At 36.8% G+C, this 14,999-nt stretch overlaps 1 protein-coding gene across 1 annotated transcript in view; it reads right to left on the reverse strand.

Moving 5' to 3' along the window:
• IMMP2L (inner mitochondrial membrane peptidase subunit 2) overlaps positions 1–14,999 on the reverse strand; it is a 914,463-nt gene that overhangs the window by 819,174 nt on the left and 80,290 nt on the right. Inside the window, exon 3 of the mRNA XM_065884239.1 lies at positions 12,924–13,027. Within this exon, the coding sequence (XP_065740311.1) occupies positions 12,924–13,027 (104 nt within the window). The remainder of the gene's footprint in view (positions 1–12,923; positions 13,028–14,999) is intronic.

Raw genomic sequence — 14,999 nt, forward strand, 5'->3', positions numbered from 1 at the left:
TTCGCACAGCTCCTGGGGTTCAGCTTTGGATTTGGACCCGCCTCTGCGTGTAGGTCACCTGAGGGCGTCTGTTCTTCGCTCAGACAGGACGGGGTTAAAGAAGCTGCTGATTCGGGGCTCTGGCTCACTCAGGCCGGGGGGGAAGGAGGGGCATGGATGCGGCGTGAGCCTGCAGCGGCAGAGGCCAACATGATGTGGCACCAGCCTGAGGCGCGCTGTGCCTTCTCCCGGGGAAGTTGTGCCTGGATCGTGGGACCCTGGCAGTGGCGGGCTGCACAGGCTCCCAGGAGGGGAGGTGTGGAGAGTGACTTGTGCTCGCACACAGGCTTCTTGGTGGTAGCAGCAGCAGCCTTAGCGTCTCATGCCTGCCTCTGGGGTCCACGCTGACAGCCGCAGCTCGCACCCGTTTCTGGAGCTCGTTTAGGTGGTGCTCTGAATTCCCTCTCCTCGTGCACCCAGAAACAATGGTCTCTTGCCTCTTAGGTCCAGACTTTTCCCAGACTCCCTCCCGGCTAGCTGTGGCGCACTAGCCCCTTCAGGCTGTGTTCACGCCGCCCACCCCAGTCCTCTCCCTGGGATCCGACCTCTTAAGTCGGAGCCTCAGCTCCCAGCCCTGCCCGCCCCGGCGGGTGAGCAAACAAGCCTCTCGGGCTGGTGAGTGCCGGTCGGCACCTATCTTCTGTGCGGGAATCTCTCCGCTTTTACCTCCGTACCCCTGTTGCTGCACTCTCCTCCACGGCTCCGAAGCTTCCCCCTCTGCCACCCACAGTCTCTGCCCGCGAAGGGGCTTCCTAGTGTGTGGAAACCTTTCCTCCTTCACAGCTCCCTCCCAGAGGTGCAGGTCCCGTCCCTATTCTTTTGTCTCTGTTTTTTCTTTTTCCGTACCCAGGTACGTGGGGAGTTTCTTGCCTTTTGGGAGGTCTGAGGTCTTCTGCCACCGTTCAGTAGGTGTTCTGTAGAAGCTGTTCCACATGTAGATGTATTTCTGATGTATTTGTGGGGAGGAAGGTGATCTCCACGTCTTACTCTCCACCATCTTGAAGGTCTCCCTGGCCTCTTTATTAACTGATTTCCCCCCTTGATTTACTACAAATCTTTTTGTACGCATTTTGTTAATAAATTATTTACCTTCTTTCAACTCAACACACTGTCCTGTTAGCAAAGCTTTCCTATTATTTCTTCAAGTTCTTACTGCTCTTTAAAGATGCTTTAGAATAATAAATTTTTAATAAACCTGGAATATTTTAATGATTCATATTTAATTCTATGGTACAATTTATGTGAGACATACTACTCACACTTAAGTATTTCCTATTGTATTGTCTTAGTACTCCACGGTAACTTTCCCACAATCCAAATACACAAATCTTTGCAATGTAACTTATGACCTCTAAAAACCACAGTGAGCCGTATTACAATTATCACATCCGTAGCCAAATCAAACTGAGTCAGCCTCTCTGTCAGCAATTTCAAGAGCTATACAATTTTTAATAAAGTGCATCCTATACTTATTGTGCCTTCAGTAAATATCAATGTGACCTCTGAATGTGAGTAAACCTGTCACTAGATTATGCAGAGTTATCTTTCATAATAATGGGACATTGAGGTGTCTCGTTAATGTAAATAAACAATTACCAAAAAAAGAAAAAAAAGTATTCCTGTTCTTCTTGGAAAGAATGTTTTCCTTAACTCCAAAACACTGATAAAGTTTGGTGGCTATTGCTTTAAGCCCTTTCCTTTTCTTATCAGCAACAGACACATTTCCCAAGAACTGCCACCCCCTCTCCAAAACAGTGCCTTTTTTTTTTTGTAAAAGGGAAAAAAAAAAAAGTGGGAAGGTAGCTACTGACCTTAGATCAAATAAGGTGATATTTAAGTTTCATTTTGAGATTTCTTCCACATTTCCAGGACCTAAGCTATGAAACAGAATATGGGATCTAGGATCATTTCTTTTCTAAGAACAAGTGCATAGTGTTGACTGGTGGGAAATGCATCTGAAGTTGACAAAAGAGACAGAGATAACCAGAACAGGATTAACCATTAGAGCCAAAAACTCAACTCCCAGAATAAACAACAAGAGATAAAGAAATAAGATTTCTATAGCTTTCTTATTTTGAATAATTTTAAACAGAAAGGAAAGGATTTTGTGCTCATCCTCTTGTAAAATACCTGCCAACTTTTAATTTTTTGATTTTCAATAATTTCAACCTTAATAAGCACTATTCATCTGATCCCTTTGACTAAAACAGCTCTGGTGTTCAAAGTCTCCCTACCTATTTTAAAATTTCTGTTTAATGTACCAACATGGCTTCTCTTCTTTACAAAAATCAATTTTGACTCCAGCTTCAGAAGTATGGAACAATATTTTTTCAATATTCTGAGGGATTGATTCTTATGTCTAGCTCTCTAACAATTCCATCTGGATTCTAAAACTATTTTCATGCAATTTTTTAAATGGAAGAGATCTTAGAAATCAACTAGTCTATACCTCTTACTTTGCAGGTGCTAAGACTTGACCCTAAGCATAGTTAAGAAAACCTCTCCCAGGTCACTCAGCCAGTTAATAAGTGATAACAGCTGAAAGTAGTAAGATTTCCTGAAGCCTACTCCTATATTCTTGCACCAACGAACTGGCAGGTAGAGGCTTACAAATTTGTTTTATGTAAAAGAAAATAATAACTTTTAATTAGTTAGGCAAGTAACTTAATAGAAGTGTTTTTCAAACGCTTAATAAGAATCTTCTGTAAAAGTTCATCTCCTTATACATTCTAAGAGCAGTATTATAACTGTTCGTATCTTTTCATTGCTTAACACAATTTTCTATTGCCACGCTAACAAATGAAAACAAACAAAGGGGTTTAAAATTAAAACAACAGCCATTTATAATCTCACCGTTCTCCAGGACTGAAGTCTGGCAGGTTCGGCTGGGTACTCTGCTTAGCGTCTCAGAAGGCCAAAATCAAGCTGCCGGCTGGTCTAGGCCCTTATCTAGAGACTAGGGGAGAGTTCATTTCCAGGATCATTAGGTTGTTGGCAAAATTCAATTCTGTGTGGGACTGAGGTCCTCATTTCTTTGCTGGCCTTTGGCTAAAGGTCATTCTTAGTTTCTAGAGGCAGCTTGCTTTCCTCTGCTCACGGCCCCTGAATCTCCAAAGCCAGCAAAAGCACATCACATCTTTCTCCTGCTTTGGATCATTCTGGCTTGTTCCACGGCATCTTCCTAACTTCCTCCTCTGCCTCTGCTTTTAAGGACTCCTGAGATTACATTGGGCCCACCTGGATAACCCAGGCTAGCCTCCTCACTGACAACTGAAGGTCAACCTTAATTACAACCACAAAGTCCCTTTGCCAGTACAAGGTAACATATTCATGGGCACAATATCTCATCATATTCACTGTCCTGGGCATTACAGCATGGAATCTTGAGGACCAAAATTCTGCCTACTACACTTAGCACCTGTTTTACTAACATAACCTTAAAGATTTACATTTTTTTAAACAGATCCTATTGTTCAAACTTAACAACTCTAACACAAATGTAAATTTTCACCCCTAACATTTATGCATCCATTTCCAGGAATGGCTCAGCTTGGCCCTGCTTAGGTCCAATCACAGGGCCAGCTTCGTAGGGACATAACCAGTGCAATCACCCATGGGCCTGGACTCAGAAAAGCCCCACACTTGGGGCTTAATTAATGCTCTTCAGGTGCTATCTTGAAATTCTTAATACTTTGTTTTGTAAGTAAAGTCCTACAGACAATGGAGCATGTACTGAGGGTTTGTTGGAAAAAGAGTATATTTCTCTTTCATTTTTGCAGAATAGTTCCAATAGGTACAAAATTCTAGGCTGGGATTTTTTTTTTTCCTTTAGCACTTTAAAGATGTCATTCAGTTCTCTCCCGTATCCCCCCAATTGAAAAGTCAGTTATTATTTTTGCTTCTTTGAAGGTTAATATCTTTTTTTTCCTTTTAAAAGGTTTCTCTTTTTTTTGGTTTTCAGTGGTTTGACTACCTACCCTGTGCCCTAATTGTGGTTTTTCACTGTATTTATCCTGATAGGATTTGTAGTACTTCTTGATTCTTTAGGTTGATATCTTTCATGAGTTCTACAAAATTCTTAGCCTTTATTTATTCAGGCTATTCCCCTCACCCATGGCCTAAATATTTTCTAACTGACCTATCAACCAGTTCACGATCCTCCCCACAGCTGTGTCTAATTTGCTGTTAAACTCATCTACTGAGTCCTTCACTTCAGTTATACTAGTTTTCATTTCTAGAATTCCTTTCAATTCTTTTTCTAGATTCTGATTCTCTAATGAAATCCATCTTTTCATCAATTTTTTTAATATATTGATTATAATTATTTTATAGCCCATGTCTGATAATTCCAAAAGCTAGAACACTATGAGAATGTTTCTAATGATTGTTGTTTTATATTTTTTTAATCTTGGTCCTGATTTGCGATAGGCATCGTTTATTTTTATAGAATGTCAGGTACTGTGTTTAAAACTTATACAGATTCTGCATGATGTCTCTTGTTTCTGGCAATGACAGAGAGTTAAAGTAAAGGCAGATCACCTTAAAATCAATTGAGTTTATCAGAGGCTGCATTTCAATTTTTGTAACTTAATAGTCTATTTCTAGTTCTCTATAACTCCTAGGATGTAGCCCTTCAGGGGTCCCAATTAAAAGTTTAGAGTGTTTTACCAGGGTCCTGCATCTTCCTCCCTGAATTCTAGTTTGTGACCTCTTAGCAATGTGAAACTGCCAAAAATTACACCCAGCATCTCCCATCTTAGCTGCCGCTGCTTGGCTTCTCAGCCTCACAGCCCATACTGTCATTAAGTGACAAATAACCCAAGGTGAAAAGTGGTGCTGAATACAGGGCTCACCTCAGTGTGTTTCTCTTCACTCTGGGATCTTTGCCCTTTGGTAGTACTACAATGCCTGTAGATACTCTTTTTAATATAGCTTTCTCATTTTTTCAGTATGGGCCTTAGCTTGAAATAAACTAATCTATCATACCTGAAAGTGGAGATCAGATGTTGGTGATCTTAATGGCCTCGCTTTATGTATGCATCCATATCTTACTGGTTCCAAAAGTATTAAAGACAGGTTGACATACCTATGGGATAGTTTACTTTTCTGTGTTTTATCTTCTGCTTGAAAGCTAAACCATTTACTTCTTAAATTTTTCAATTACTTCTCTGTTAGAATTATTATTTCAACTTATATTCAAATGTTTCTCCTTAATAGTTCAAGCTGACTCCTTATGTATAACACAAAAGGTGTATTTGGGAGCATTTGGGAGCACCTTCATTGTAAATGCTGTCTTGCACTTTTTTTTTAAATAGGGTAATAGTGTTCACAGAGACTGGATTTTTTTCACAATAAGTTACGTTAAGTACCCACTATTTCAAAGAATGCTGCATGTATAACTTTGTTCTTTGACAACTTCTAGTCATCTCTCAAAGCATATAAGATTTATGAAATGGGTTGAGCAGAAGCTATGGATATCTCCTATAGTTACACTGCCATAAAATCTCAATAATTCAAAATTGAAATTTATGATCACTGAAACATTTCTATGCTATAATTTGAGCCTGAACTAAGAAAAGGTTTTATTGTATAATTAAATGTATAAAAATTGTGAAGGCAGTTTATCCTACTCAAGAAAGGAAATTGCTTTTAAAGAACTACCTTAAGGGCACCAACTTTCTGTATGCCTCTGAAGAGTATTTATAAAATCAGTTTAATCTATATCAGACAATAGCAACAATACTTACATTGCCTCATTTTTTAAGTATTATTTGTAAATATACTTTGTAACGAATGCAAATTATTATGTGTAATTGAAAGTGCCAAAAACTAAATCTCTCATCAAAACAAACTGCAGCCCAGGATTTCACTCTCCAGCATTTTTACTATCAATTAAAGACAAAAAACAAAAACCTAGGCACTTCTTCCTACCTATAGAACCTTTCTTTGAAAGTCGTGTTATTTCTAAATTTGTGCTCCTGAAATGCATGATATTAACTACAAACTCAAAAAAAAAAAAAAAATTTGGCTCTAAACCAAAAAAAACTAGGAATAAGTATAGATAGACTAGTATCACACTAGTAATCACAATTATGTTCTCCCAGCTCAACAGATTAACTGGCTTTTAATACAATTATAGGTCATTATTCATTATTATCATTGCCCTGGGCATTTGTTTCAAAACATGAATTTCGTATTTTAGCAGACTGCAATTAATTTCCCTTGGTAGGTCAAGGGACCTTTAAAGATTTATAAGCGCTCAAGACACAAAGGAACTAGCACCTTTCCCCCGCCCCCAAGGCTTCTATTCTATTTCATCTATTTCCCTGGCTCAATTCTTCATAACTCTTTGCTCATATTTACTGCTACAGACGTAGCCATCACAGTCAGAAAATGGCAATTAGTTTAGCATGTTGCAAACCAGCTGTCAAAACTGTATGCAGACTGTGTGTTCGTAATAAAGTATTATTGCTATTAATAAAGAGACATTTCAGGAACCACTGTATCAGAAATTTCATTACAGAAATGGGGATAATCTGATAGATGCAGAGATACATGACTTCTTTGCTAAGAATGTCATGTATGACTTTGCATGACTTCTTTGCTAAGAATGAGTAAGTATCCTCAACCAAACCATCACCACAGTATACAGAGGCTTTATAGTTTGACAGTAAAGCACACTGGATTTGATGGGAAGCCCTTCAAACCTTCGCTCTTCCATTTACCAGCCAGCTGTACGTTCACAAGCAAGTTAGTTAACCTTTCTGTACCTCAGTGTTCTCATCTATAAAATAGGAATAACAACAGTCCCTACTTTACTGGGGTTTATTTTAATGAGGATTAAATAAAAATGAATGTAGAACTAAGCCCAGTGACTGGAAAATGATAAAGTCAGTAAATATTAAAAATGTTGTGAGGCACATGAAAAGATGCTCAACATCACTAATTATTAGAGAAATGCAAATCAAAACTACAATGAGGTATCACCTCATACCAATCAAAATGACTATCAACAAAAAGTCTACAAACAATAAATGCTGGAGAGAGTGTGGAGAAAAGGGAACCCTCCTACACTGTGGGTGGGAATGTAAATTGGTGTACTCACTATGGAAAACAACATGGAGGCTCCTTAAAAAACTAAAAATAGAGCTACCATATGATTCAGCAATCCCACTCCCGGGCATATATCGGAAAAGACAAAAACTCTAATTCAAAAAGATACATGCACCCCAATGTTCATAGCAGCACTATTTACAACAGCCAAGACATGGAAACAATCCAAATGCCCATCAAGAGACAACTGGTGAGATATATGTAAGATGCGAGTAAAAAGATACACACACACACACACACACACACACACACACACACAAACATACACATACACACAATGGAATATTACTCAGCCATAAAAAAGAATGAAATATTGCCATTTGCAGCAACATGGATGGACCTAGAAAATATCATACTGAGTGAAGTTGTCAGAGAAAGACAAATATTATATGATATCACTTACATGTGGAATCTAAAAAATAATACAAATGAATATATGCAAAACAGAAACAGATTCACAGACATAGAAAACAAACTTATGGTTACTAAAGGGGAAAAGGACGTGGAAAGGAATGTATTAGGAGTATGGGATTAATAGATACAAACTGTATACATAAAATAGGTAAGCAACAAGGATTTACTATAGGACAGGGAACAATATTCAGTATCTTGTAATAACCTGTAGTGGAAAATAATCTGAATCACTGTGCTGTGCACCTGAAACTAACAAAATATTGTAAATCAACTATACTTCAGTAAAGAATAAATAAATAAATGATTTTTTTTAAATAAAGGGATTTCAGTGCTACAAGAAAAAAAATATTGTGGTTACTTTTTTTTCTCTTTGTAGATTGCATGTCTTTTTCCCTTTCCCTTTGGACTTGATCATCCCAACACTCTCACCAACACAGTGTTTTCCTGTCTTTGGGAGTCTGCTTTGCTTCATAGGAGATACATTAGTATTTTTCCACCTCAGACTTTAGGATCTCATCTTAGTTCACCTTAGACACACTCCAGGAAAGCAGCAGTGTACAATGGAAAAAGGTTTAGACACAGAATTTGTCCAACTGAAACGTAATGTGTGTCACATAGGTAATTTCAAATTTTCTACGAGCCACATTAGAAAAGGAAAAAGAAACAGGTGAAATTAATTATAATAATATATTTTATTTGACTGAATATATCCAAAATATTAACATTTTAACAAGCGGCAGTAGCCACGCTTCAAGTGCTCAATAGCCACATATGCCTACTATATCAGGCAATAGAGATTTAGAGTCAAATGGACCTGGATTCAAATTCTAGCTCTGCCAATCACTTGCCATTTACCTGCCAAATCTCAGTTTCTTCACAGTAAAAATAACTATGTCCACAAGATTAAGTGCATACAGAAGTAGCAATATAATGTTGTACCTATGAAACATATAATGTTATAAACCAGTTACCTTAATAAACAATAAATTAAAAAGTAAATATGTCTACCACCCACAAAAATAAAATAATAACTATCTCCAGATACTGTTATGAGAATTAAAATGGCATACACAAAGCACTTAATGCAAGGCCTGACATACAGGGGTGCTCATTAAATGAGAATTCCCTCACCCTAACCTTCTACTCTAAAACTGAATGCTGGCTCAATATAGAATATTCTGTGCCCTAGCCTTATTTCCTTCCCTTCTACCCCTACTACAAACTATAGCCTTTTCCCCCACCTTCACAGCTCTACCTCCTGGCTTCCTATCATCTATAAACTTCACTGTGTGGACTTTTAGAAGCCATGGAACCTCTTAGTCATGACCTAAGTATGTGGTCCTAAGAAATGAAGAGAGCTGTGCCTGAAAACTTCCTTCTCCTCTGACCCTGTCTCATCCATCTCCCCAGCAGTTGCCACTGCTGCAGCTTCTCCGGCAACTGCCATCAACAGCAATGCTTCCTCACCAGAGACAGACTGACCCTCCAACACTGAAAAGGATCATTCTACAAAATAACTGGCCAGACCCTCCAAAAGTGTCAAGGTCAAAAAAGATAAAGAGTGACCAAGGAACTGTCACAGATTAAAAGAGACTAGAGAGACACGAAAAATAAAAATGAAATATAGGATTCTGGGTAGGATCTTGGTATAGAAAGAGGACATTAGTGGGAAAACCAGTGAAATTCAAACAAGGTCTGTAGAGTAGTTAATAGTATTATATCAATGTCAATTTCCTGGTCTCCATAATTGTCCTGTGGTTGTGCATAATGTTAAAATTGGGGGGATATAAGACGAGTAAGGTCTGAGGAGCTAATGTATAACATGGTGATGATAGTTAATAACAGTGTATTATACAATGAACTTGGCTAAGAGAGTAAATGTTCTCACCGTAAATAGGTGATGGATGTGTTAATTAACTTGATGGGGGGAATTCTTTCACAATGTATACATATATCAATTCATCCCAGTGTACACTTTAAATATATTACAATTTTGTCAATTTTACCTTAATAAAACAGAAAAAAAAATTAGGGGTATATGGGAACTCTCTATACTATTTTTACAACCTTTCTTTAAGTCATTTCAAAGTGAAAAGTTAAAACATTTTTAAATGTGATTATTTGAAACTTTATTATGAAGGAACCTCTGTCCCAATGGATGGTAATTGATATATCATTATAAAATAGTGCTACTTATGCTAAGTCTATGGCAGTAAGGCCATCACACAGGTTAATGAAAAGTCGATTCCAAGGTATAGAAAATCCACCTTAATCACCACTATTAGTTTGCAAATCCACTAAGAGAGTATGATGTCACCTACTTACACTCTAACACTGAGGACTTGATGACAGCAAATAATGTTTTGTGCGACCAGTAACGTTACCAAACAAATACACCGTTTGATTTAACATTACTGAATAATGTGCTTAAACAGTAGTCCCACTGCTACCAACAGAAAGAAAGTGACAGGAAAAGGAAGAGATGCAAAGAAGCGTATTCCAATATGCACACTTCCCCCACCCAGACCTTCCTTGGTTTAGGAAACGGGCCTTGGTCAATAAGCTCTGAATGAAATTTCTTACAATAAAAGTCTGCTCTGCTACATCCTGTGTTCCTGTAACATGAATCAGCTCATAGGCAACTGGTGAGAAAGAATGGAGAAAGAATTTTCAGTATAAAGCAGAAGCTGCACTGGTTCACATCTGATTTTCTTCCCGGATCATTAATGTTTTGCCTCATTAATAATAACAGCTGAAGGCTAAGTACACTAAAGGCAGCAAAGTAAGAAGGAATCAGTATTATACATTCAACCTTTCTCCTAGAAGTGCTTAAAGCAAGGTTAACTGAGATCTTTGTTTTCATTAAAAAATAAAGTTATAAATAAATAAATAAAACAAAGTAACACAAAACAATGAGCTGAGCATACATCTCTGGGATCAGTACATTTTGTACAAAGCTTGCAATCTTTCCTCTACTTGCACCTTCTGGTAATAATGCCCCTGGCCCTTGTAAATATAGATAGCCTCAACCCTTCCTTATATAGTCTTCCATCAAGCTACCTTCACCTTTTTAAAGTAAAATCCGACATTTACTGCAGTGTTTATTTATTAGAAGGTTCATATGTCTTTTAAATGGTGCTATTGGAATTGTTGTTATTTTCATTAGTGCTCTGGTTACAAACATGCATAAGCCCTAGTAACTTAAGTATGAATTTACGAACTACGTTTTCCAGAAATGCATATATAATATTATCATAGAAATGCTGCATTTCCACATACTCTGAATACATAAAATGCTGTCCGAGGATAATTTAAAATATAAACTGTCAAACTACCTTGTTTCCAAAGATTACTTATATATCAATAAAATGTGTTATTAATACCAATATTATATTTATCATATTTTATATTTAGCCATAAATGCAAAATTTAGTCATGCATTTCCATATTAGTCACACATTTCTTACATAGATAGGATATTCTAATGTAAGGACGTGTCTAGAAAGCATTTTTGTTCTAAAACTAAAAAGATACTTTAAACAGTGCCTTTTACTATATTACATCATGCTAAAGAAGATTTTAGTATAAGACTTCTGGTTCATAAAAAGAAAGCAACAATTACTGCTTAATGATTATTTGTTATTAAATAACATGATACCAATCACTAAGCATTCTTATATGTAAATAGTTCCTGCTAGCAACAAGCAATTATGAAAGAAAATTTGTGTTATTTGTACATGACAGAGATATAGCACAATTAACTCATTAAAAACACAGTTCAACCGAAGTAGCTACAATTCAGTATATCAACCTTAATGTGAATACACTATTTCTGAAATTAATTTATATAATAAATATCAATTACTTTAATATTTACGTAAATGAATAGTGTTCTCTTTTTTACATAGTCTGTAATATGCTAGGGTACTGTTATGGACCCATGCAACCCTGAATTTTAAGGAGCCTTTTTTTTTTCCCAACTACCTATTCAAATTCACTTGGTTAGAGATAGTCAGTATGTTTCTCATAGAAAAAAGTTACTGCACGATTGTCTGCTTATAGTGTGACCTCTTTCACTTGGGTGGGTATCCTCTCCACCACTAAGCGAGGATGTAACCTTGTCAAACCAAAGGCAAAAGAATAATGAGCGCACGACAGGCTAACCCAGCATGGAAAGGTTGTTAAGGAGGTTGCAGAAACAGTTCCCTGAATGACAAAATAAAAGTATACTCCAAAGAGTAGTTTAATATTAAAGAAAGCACTCAAGAACATGAGAAGCATTTAATTCCCATCCTCGGATGGTTGCCATACAAAACTTCACTCAAATTTATTTCATTAGTTACTTACCAGATTTACTTAATATGTTTTCAAATCTTGGTAGAACAGGTTTGACTGAGACACATTTAGAAAATATCTACTTCCACAAAGTACTAGCCAAAGGTAAGTATGAACCAGTAGATAACGTTTTGCTTTTACCAATTATAAATTATCACCCAACAAAAAACAATCATTCCAATTCAAGAATCAGAACTATAAGTTGGAAGTCTTCACCAAACAGGAGGATTTTTACTATCACTAAACAAGTAACAGTAATTGCTACATTAATTGCCACCCCAAAGCACTAACTGGCATAACAGGGAATCATATTAAAACATTTTTATAAGTAGCTGAAACCAGCAGAAATTAGGCAAGTTCTGTTGCAGTCTTCTCAATGTAAATTTACTTTTAAAATAAACAAACAAATCTCAAGCATGTACTAGGACTATCATTGTGTCAGTTATGTACATTTTGACATTCCTTTTCTACACTATGAAATTTTTGTTCTGGACCAGTCTTAATACTTTAACAGAGAAACAGTGCCACCTTTTGGTCCCATACAAAAGCCTCCAGTCTACTAGTCTTCCAAACTTCCTTTTTTCAGTTAAATTACCGATATATATAAATGCCACTGAATTTCATGTCACAATTATCATCGTCTAGAAATATTTTGTAGCTACACAAGCTAATAAACCATAAGAGTAACTTAACAGTTGCTTCCAAAATGGGAAATTTCAAAATACCAAGTTCATGTACTCTAGATCATCAATATAATAATTTCTAATCAACATTTCATTAAACACGTTCTACCAAATCCAGGTATGTCAGTCAACTGATATATTTTAAGTATAAAAGAAAAATCCTTTCTTATAGCATTGTTACATTTCAAAATTGATTTTGAAAAATGCATTATATCAATATTTTAAATGGACCTATTAATTTAATAATTGACAATATGGTATAAACAGTGAATTACTAGTTAAATCAGATAATTATAAATAATCTAATATATGAATATAGTATGTTTCTGATGTACTTACACCAATGACACAATGTCACCACGTTGTACTTCAAAATTCCTCACTTTCCAGTGGTTCAAAAGCACCACATCAGATGACTGGCTCCCCCCAGGATTCAAAGAAGGCTAAAAAATAAGATGAAAGAGACACATCTATCATTTGTATTTTTCATTCCTCATGGTTCCTTGCACTTCATAGCTGTAGTGCAGTGCAATAAAACATTTCTAATATGGTAGCTTTCAACAAATTGCTGTTCTAAAATAACTGCAAATGATGAGTTTTCAAAAAGGCTCGTTGGGATTCTTCACAGAGAACCAGAAAAAAAATATATATTACCAATACTTATTTGAAAGGAAAACGTGCTAGATATTCAAATCTTTACTAAACTCCAACAAAGAGCATGGAAACCTGTAAGAAGAATTAAAAGGAAAAAGTGAATCAAACCTCCCAACAAAATATTCGGATAGGATCTAATTCCACAGTTAAGTACACATTATCGTTCCATCTGGAGAAAAGAAGAAATAATCTCAAATCAACCAGGAAAACACCCATATGAAGAAGTAAAGGGACCAGAAGAAACGAGTGATGGGATAATCTTGGAAAATATGGGAATTTGCCAATTTGACCTCTCTTTTCTCCAGAGAGCATGCAACAAGGGTCCTGGCTCCAGTTTAAGCCTAATAAGTAACCTTCACCTTAGGATTCAGACAAGTCTAGATGTGCCTAAGGATTGATGGGGCAAAAACTGAGAAACATTTCGTGTAAGAATTCATCTGAAGGTCAGGAATCATCTAGGCATAAAAAACTGACTGAGGAGCCATAAAGCCAACATACCTGTCACCTGGACAGGGGTGCAGAAAAAGCCAATGGATATTAAGTCTGAAACTTGAGGGTGGACAAAAGAATGAGAAAAAGTAGGAAAGCTTTATCACCATTGACCCTCCAGGGTCTCTGAGAACGTCATAGGGGAAACAGCAATTTCTGCGGTGGTGGGAAAGGTACCAAACCACAGCTGAGGCGCTCCACCTTCACAGATGGTGGCCGCAAGAGGAGACACAGCCACAGCAACCAGGACAGGAACGAGGAAAACAGTGCATGCCAGACAACAGCCCATCCCTGGAGCAGTAGTGACATACTCTTTTTTAAAGATTCCTGGTATTACTTGTAGGTTCTACAAAGCAGATGTGGGCAAAGCTGTGGAAATTTTGCATGGGGGCTATTATCATGATCTTATTTTTGACTCCCCAGATTTTTTGTGGCCAAAAAGTATTGGTTATCCTTGGGGGTCTCAAACCCTTCTACAGCTTCTGCAACTCCTTTATGTGATAATGCCTAAATATCTCTAACTTTAGTTTTGAATTCCCTGCTGATCATCACTTGACTATCTGACATAAAATTCAACATGATTAAATGGAATTTGTCATCATTTCCTACCAAAACAATTTTCTTCCTTATTTTCTTACATCCTTATTTACCATTTTCCCAGTCAACCAACTTAAAATCTTAATTATCTTTTTACTTCATATCCAACCAGTCACCAAGCTAAAGGGATTTTCTTTTCATAATATCTTTCACTTATGGCCCATCTTGTCTCCTCTCTACCATCATATTTCAAGCACCAGTCATCATATAACTTCATGCACCTATACAAGTCAGTCTCTCACCTCCAACTCAAAAGTGCATGATTCTATTTCTTTATAACTATAAAATCTTAAGTTACTTAACTTTATTATATTCCAATTTCCTTACTAGTAAAATGGTGATATTTAGTAACTATTCTCTAATTAATAATTAAATAATAATAATAGCCAATATTTGCTGAGTACTTACCACGTGTAAGACATTGTTCTAAGGGCTTTACAAATATTAACTTATTTGGTGAGATCATGCATTTAAAGTGCTTAGAACAGTTCTTAGCCCATAGTTAAGCTCTCAATAACTTCTATTATTGATATTACTAAATCACAACTTTAATTAGAGGTAGTTTTGTACCCTTTCCCCAGGTTCCTCCTCTGGCTCTATTCCTAATAAGGAACAGAGCTGATATGGCAGGATAAATCCAAGGGGCTTTGTTGGGCCATGGTGCTAGGGTATGGA

This window comes from Phocoena phocoena, chromosome 9, assembly GCF_963924675.1.
Source record: "Phocoena phocoena chromosome 9, mPhoPho1.1, whole genome shotgun sequence".
In the NCBI taxonomy this organism is placed as follows: Eukaryota; Metazoa; Chordata; class Mammalia; order Artiodactyla; family Phocoenidae; genus Phocoena; species Phocoena phocoena.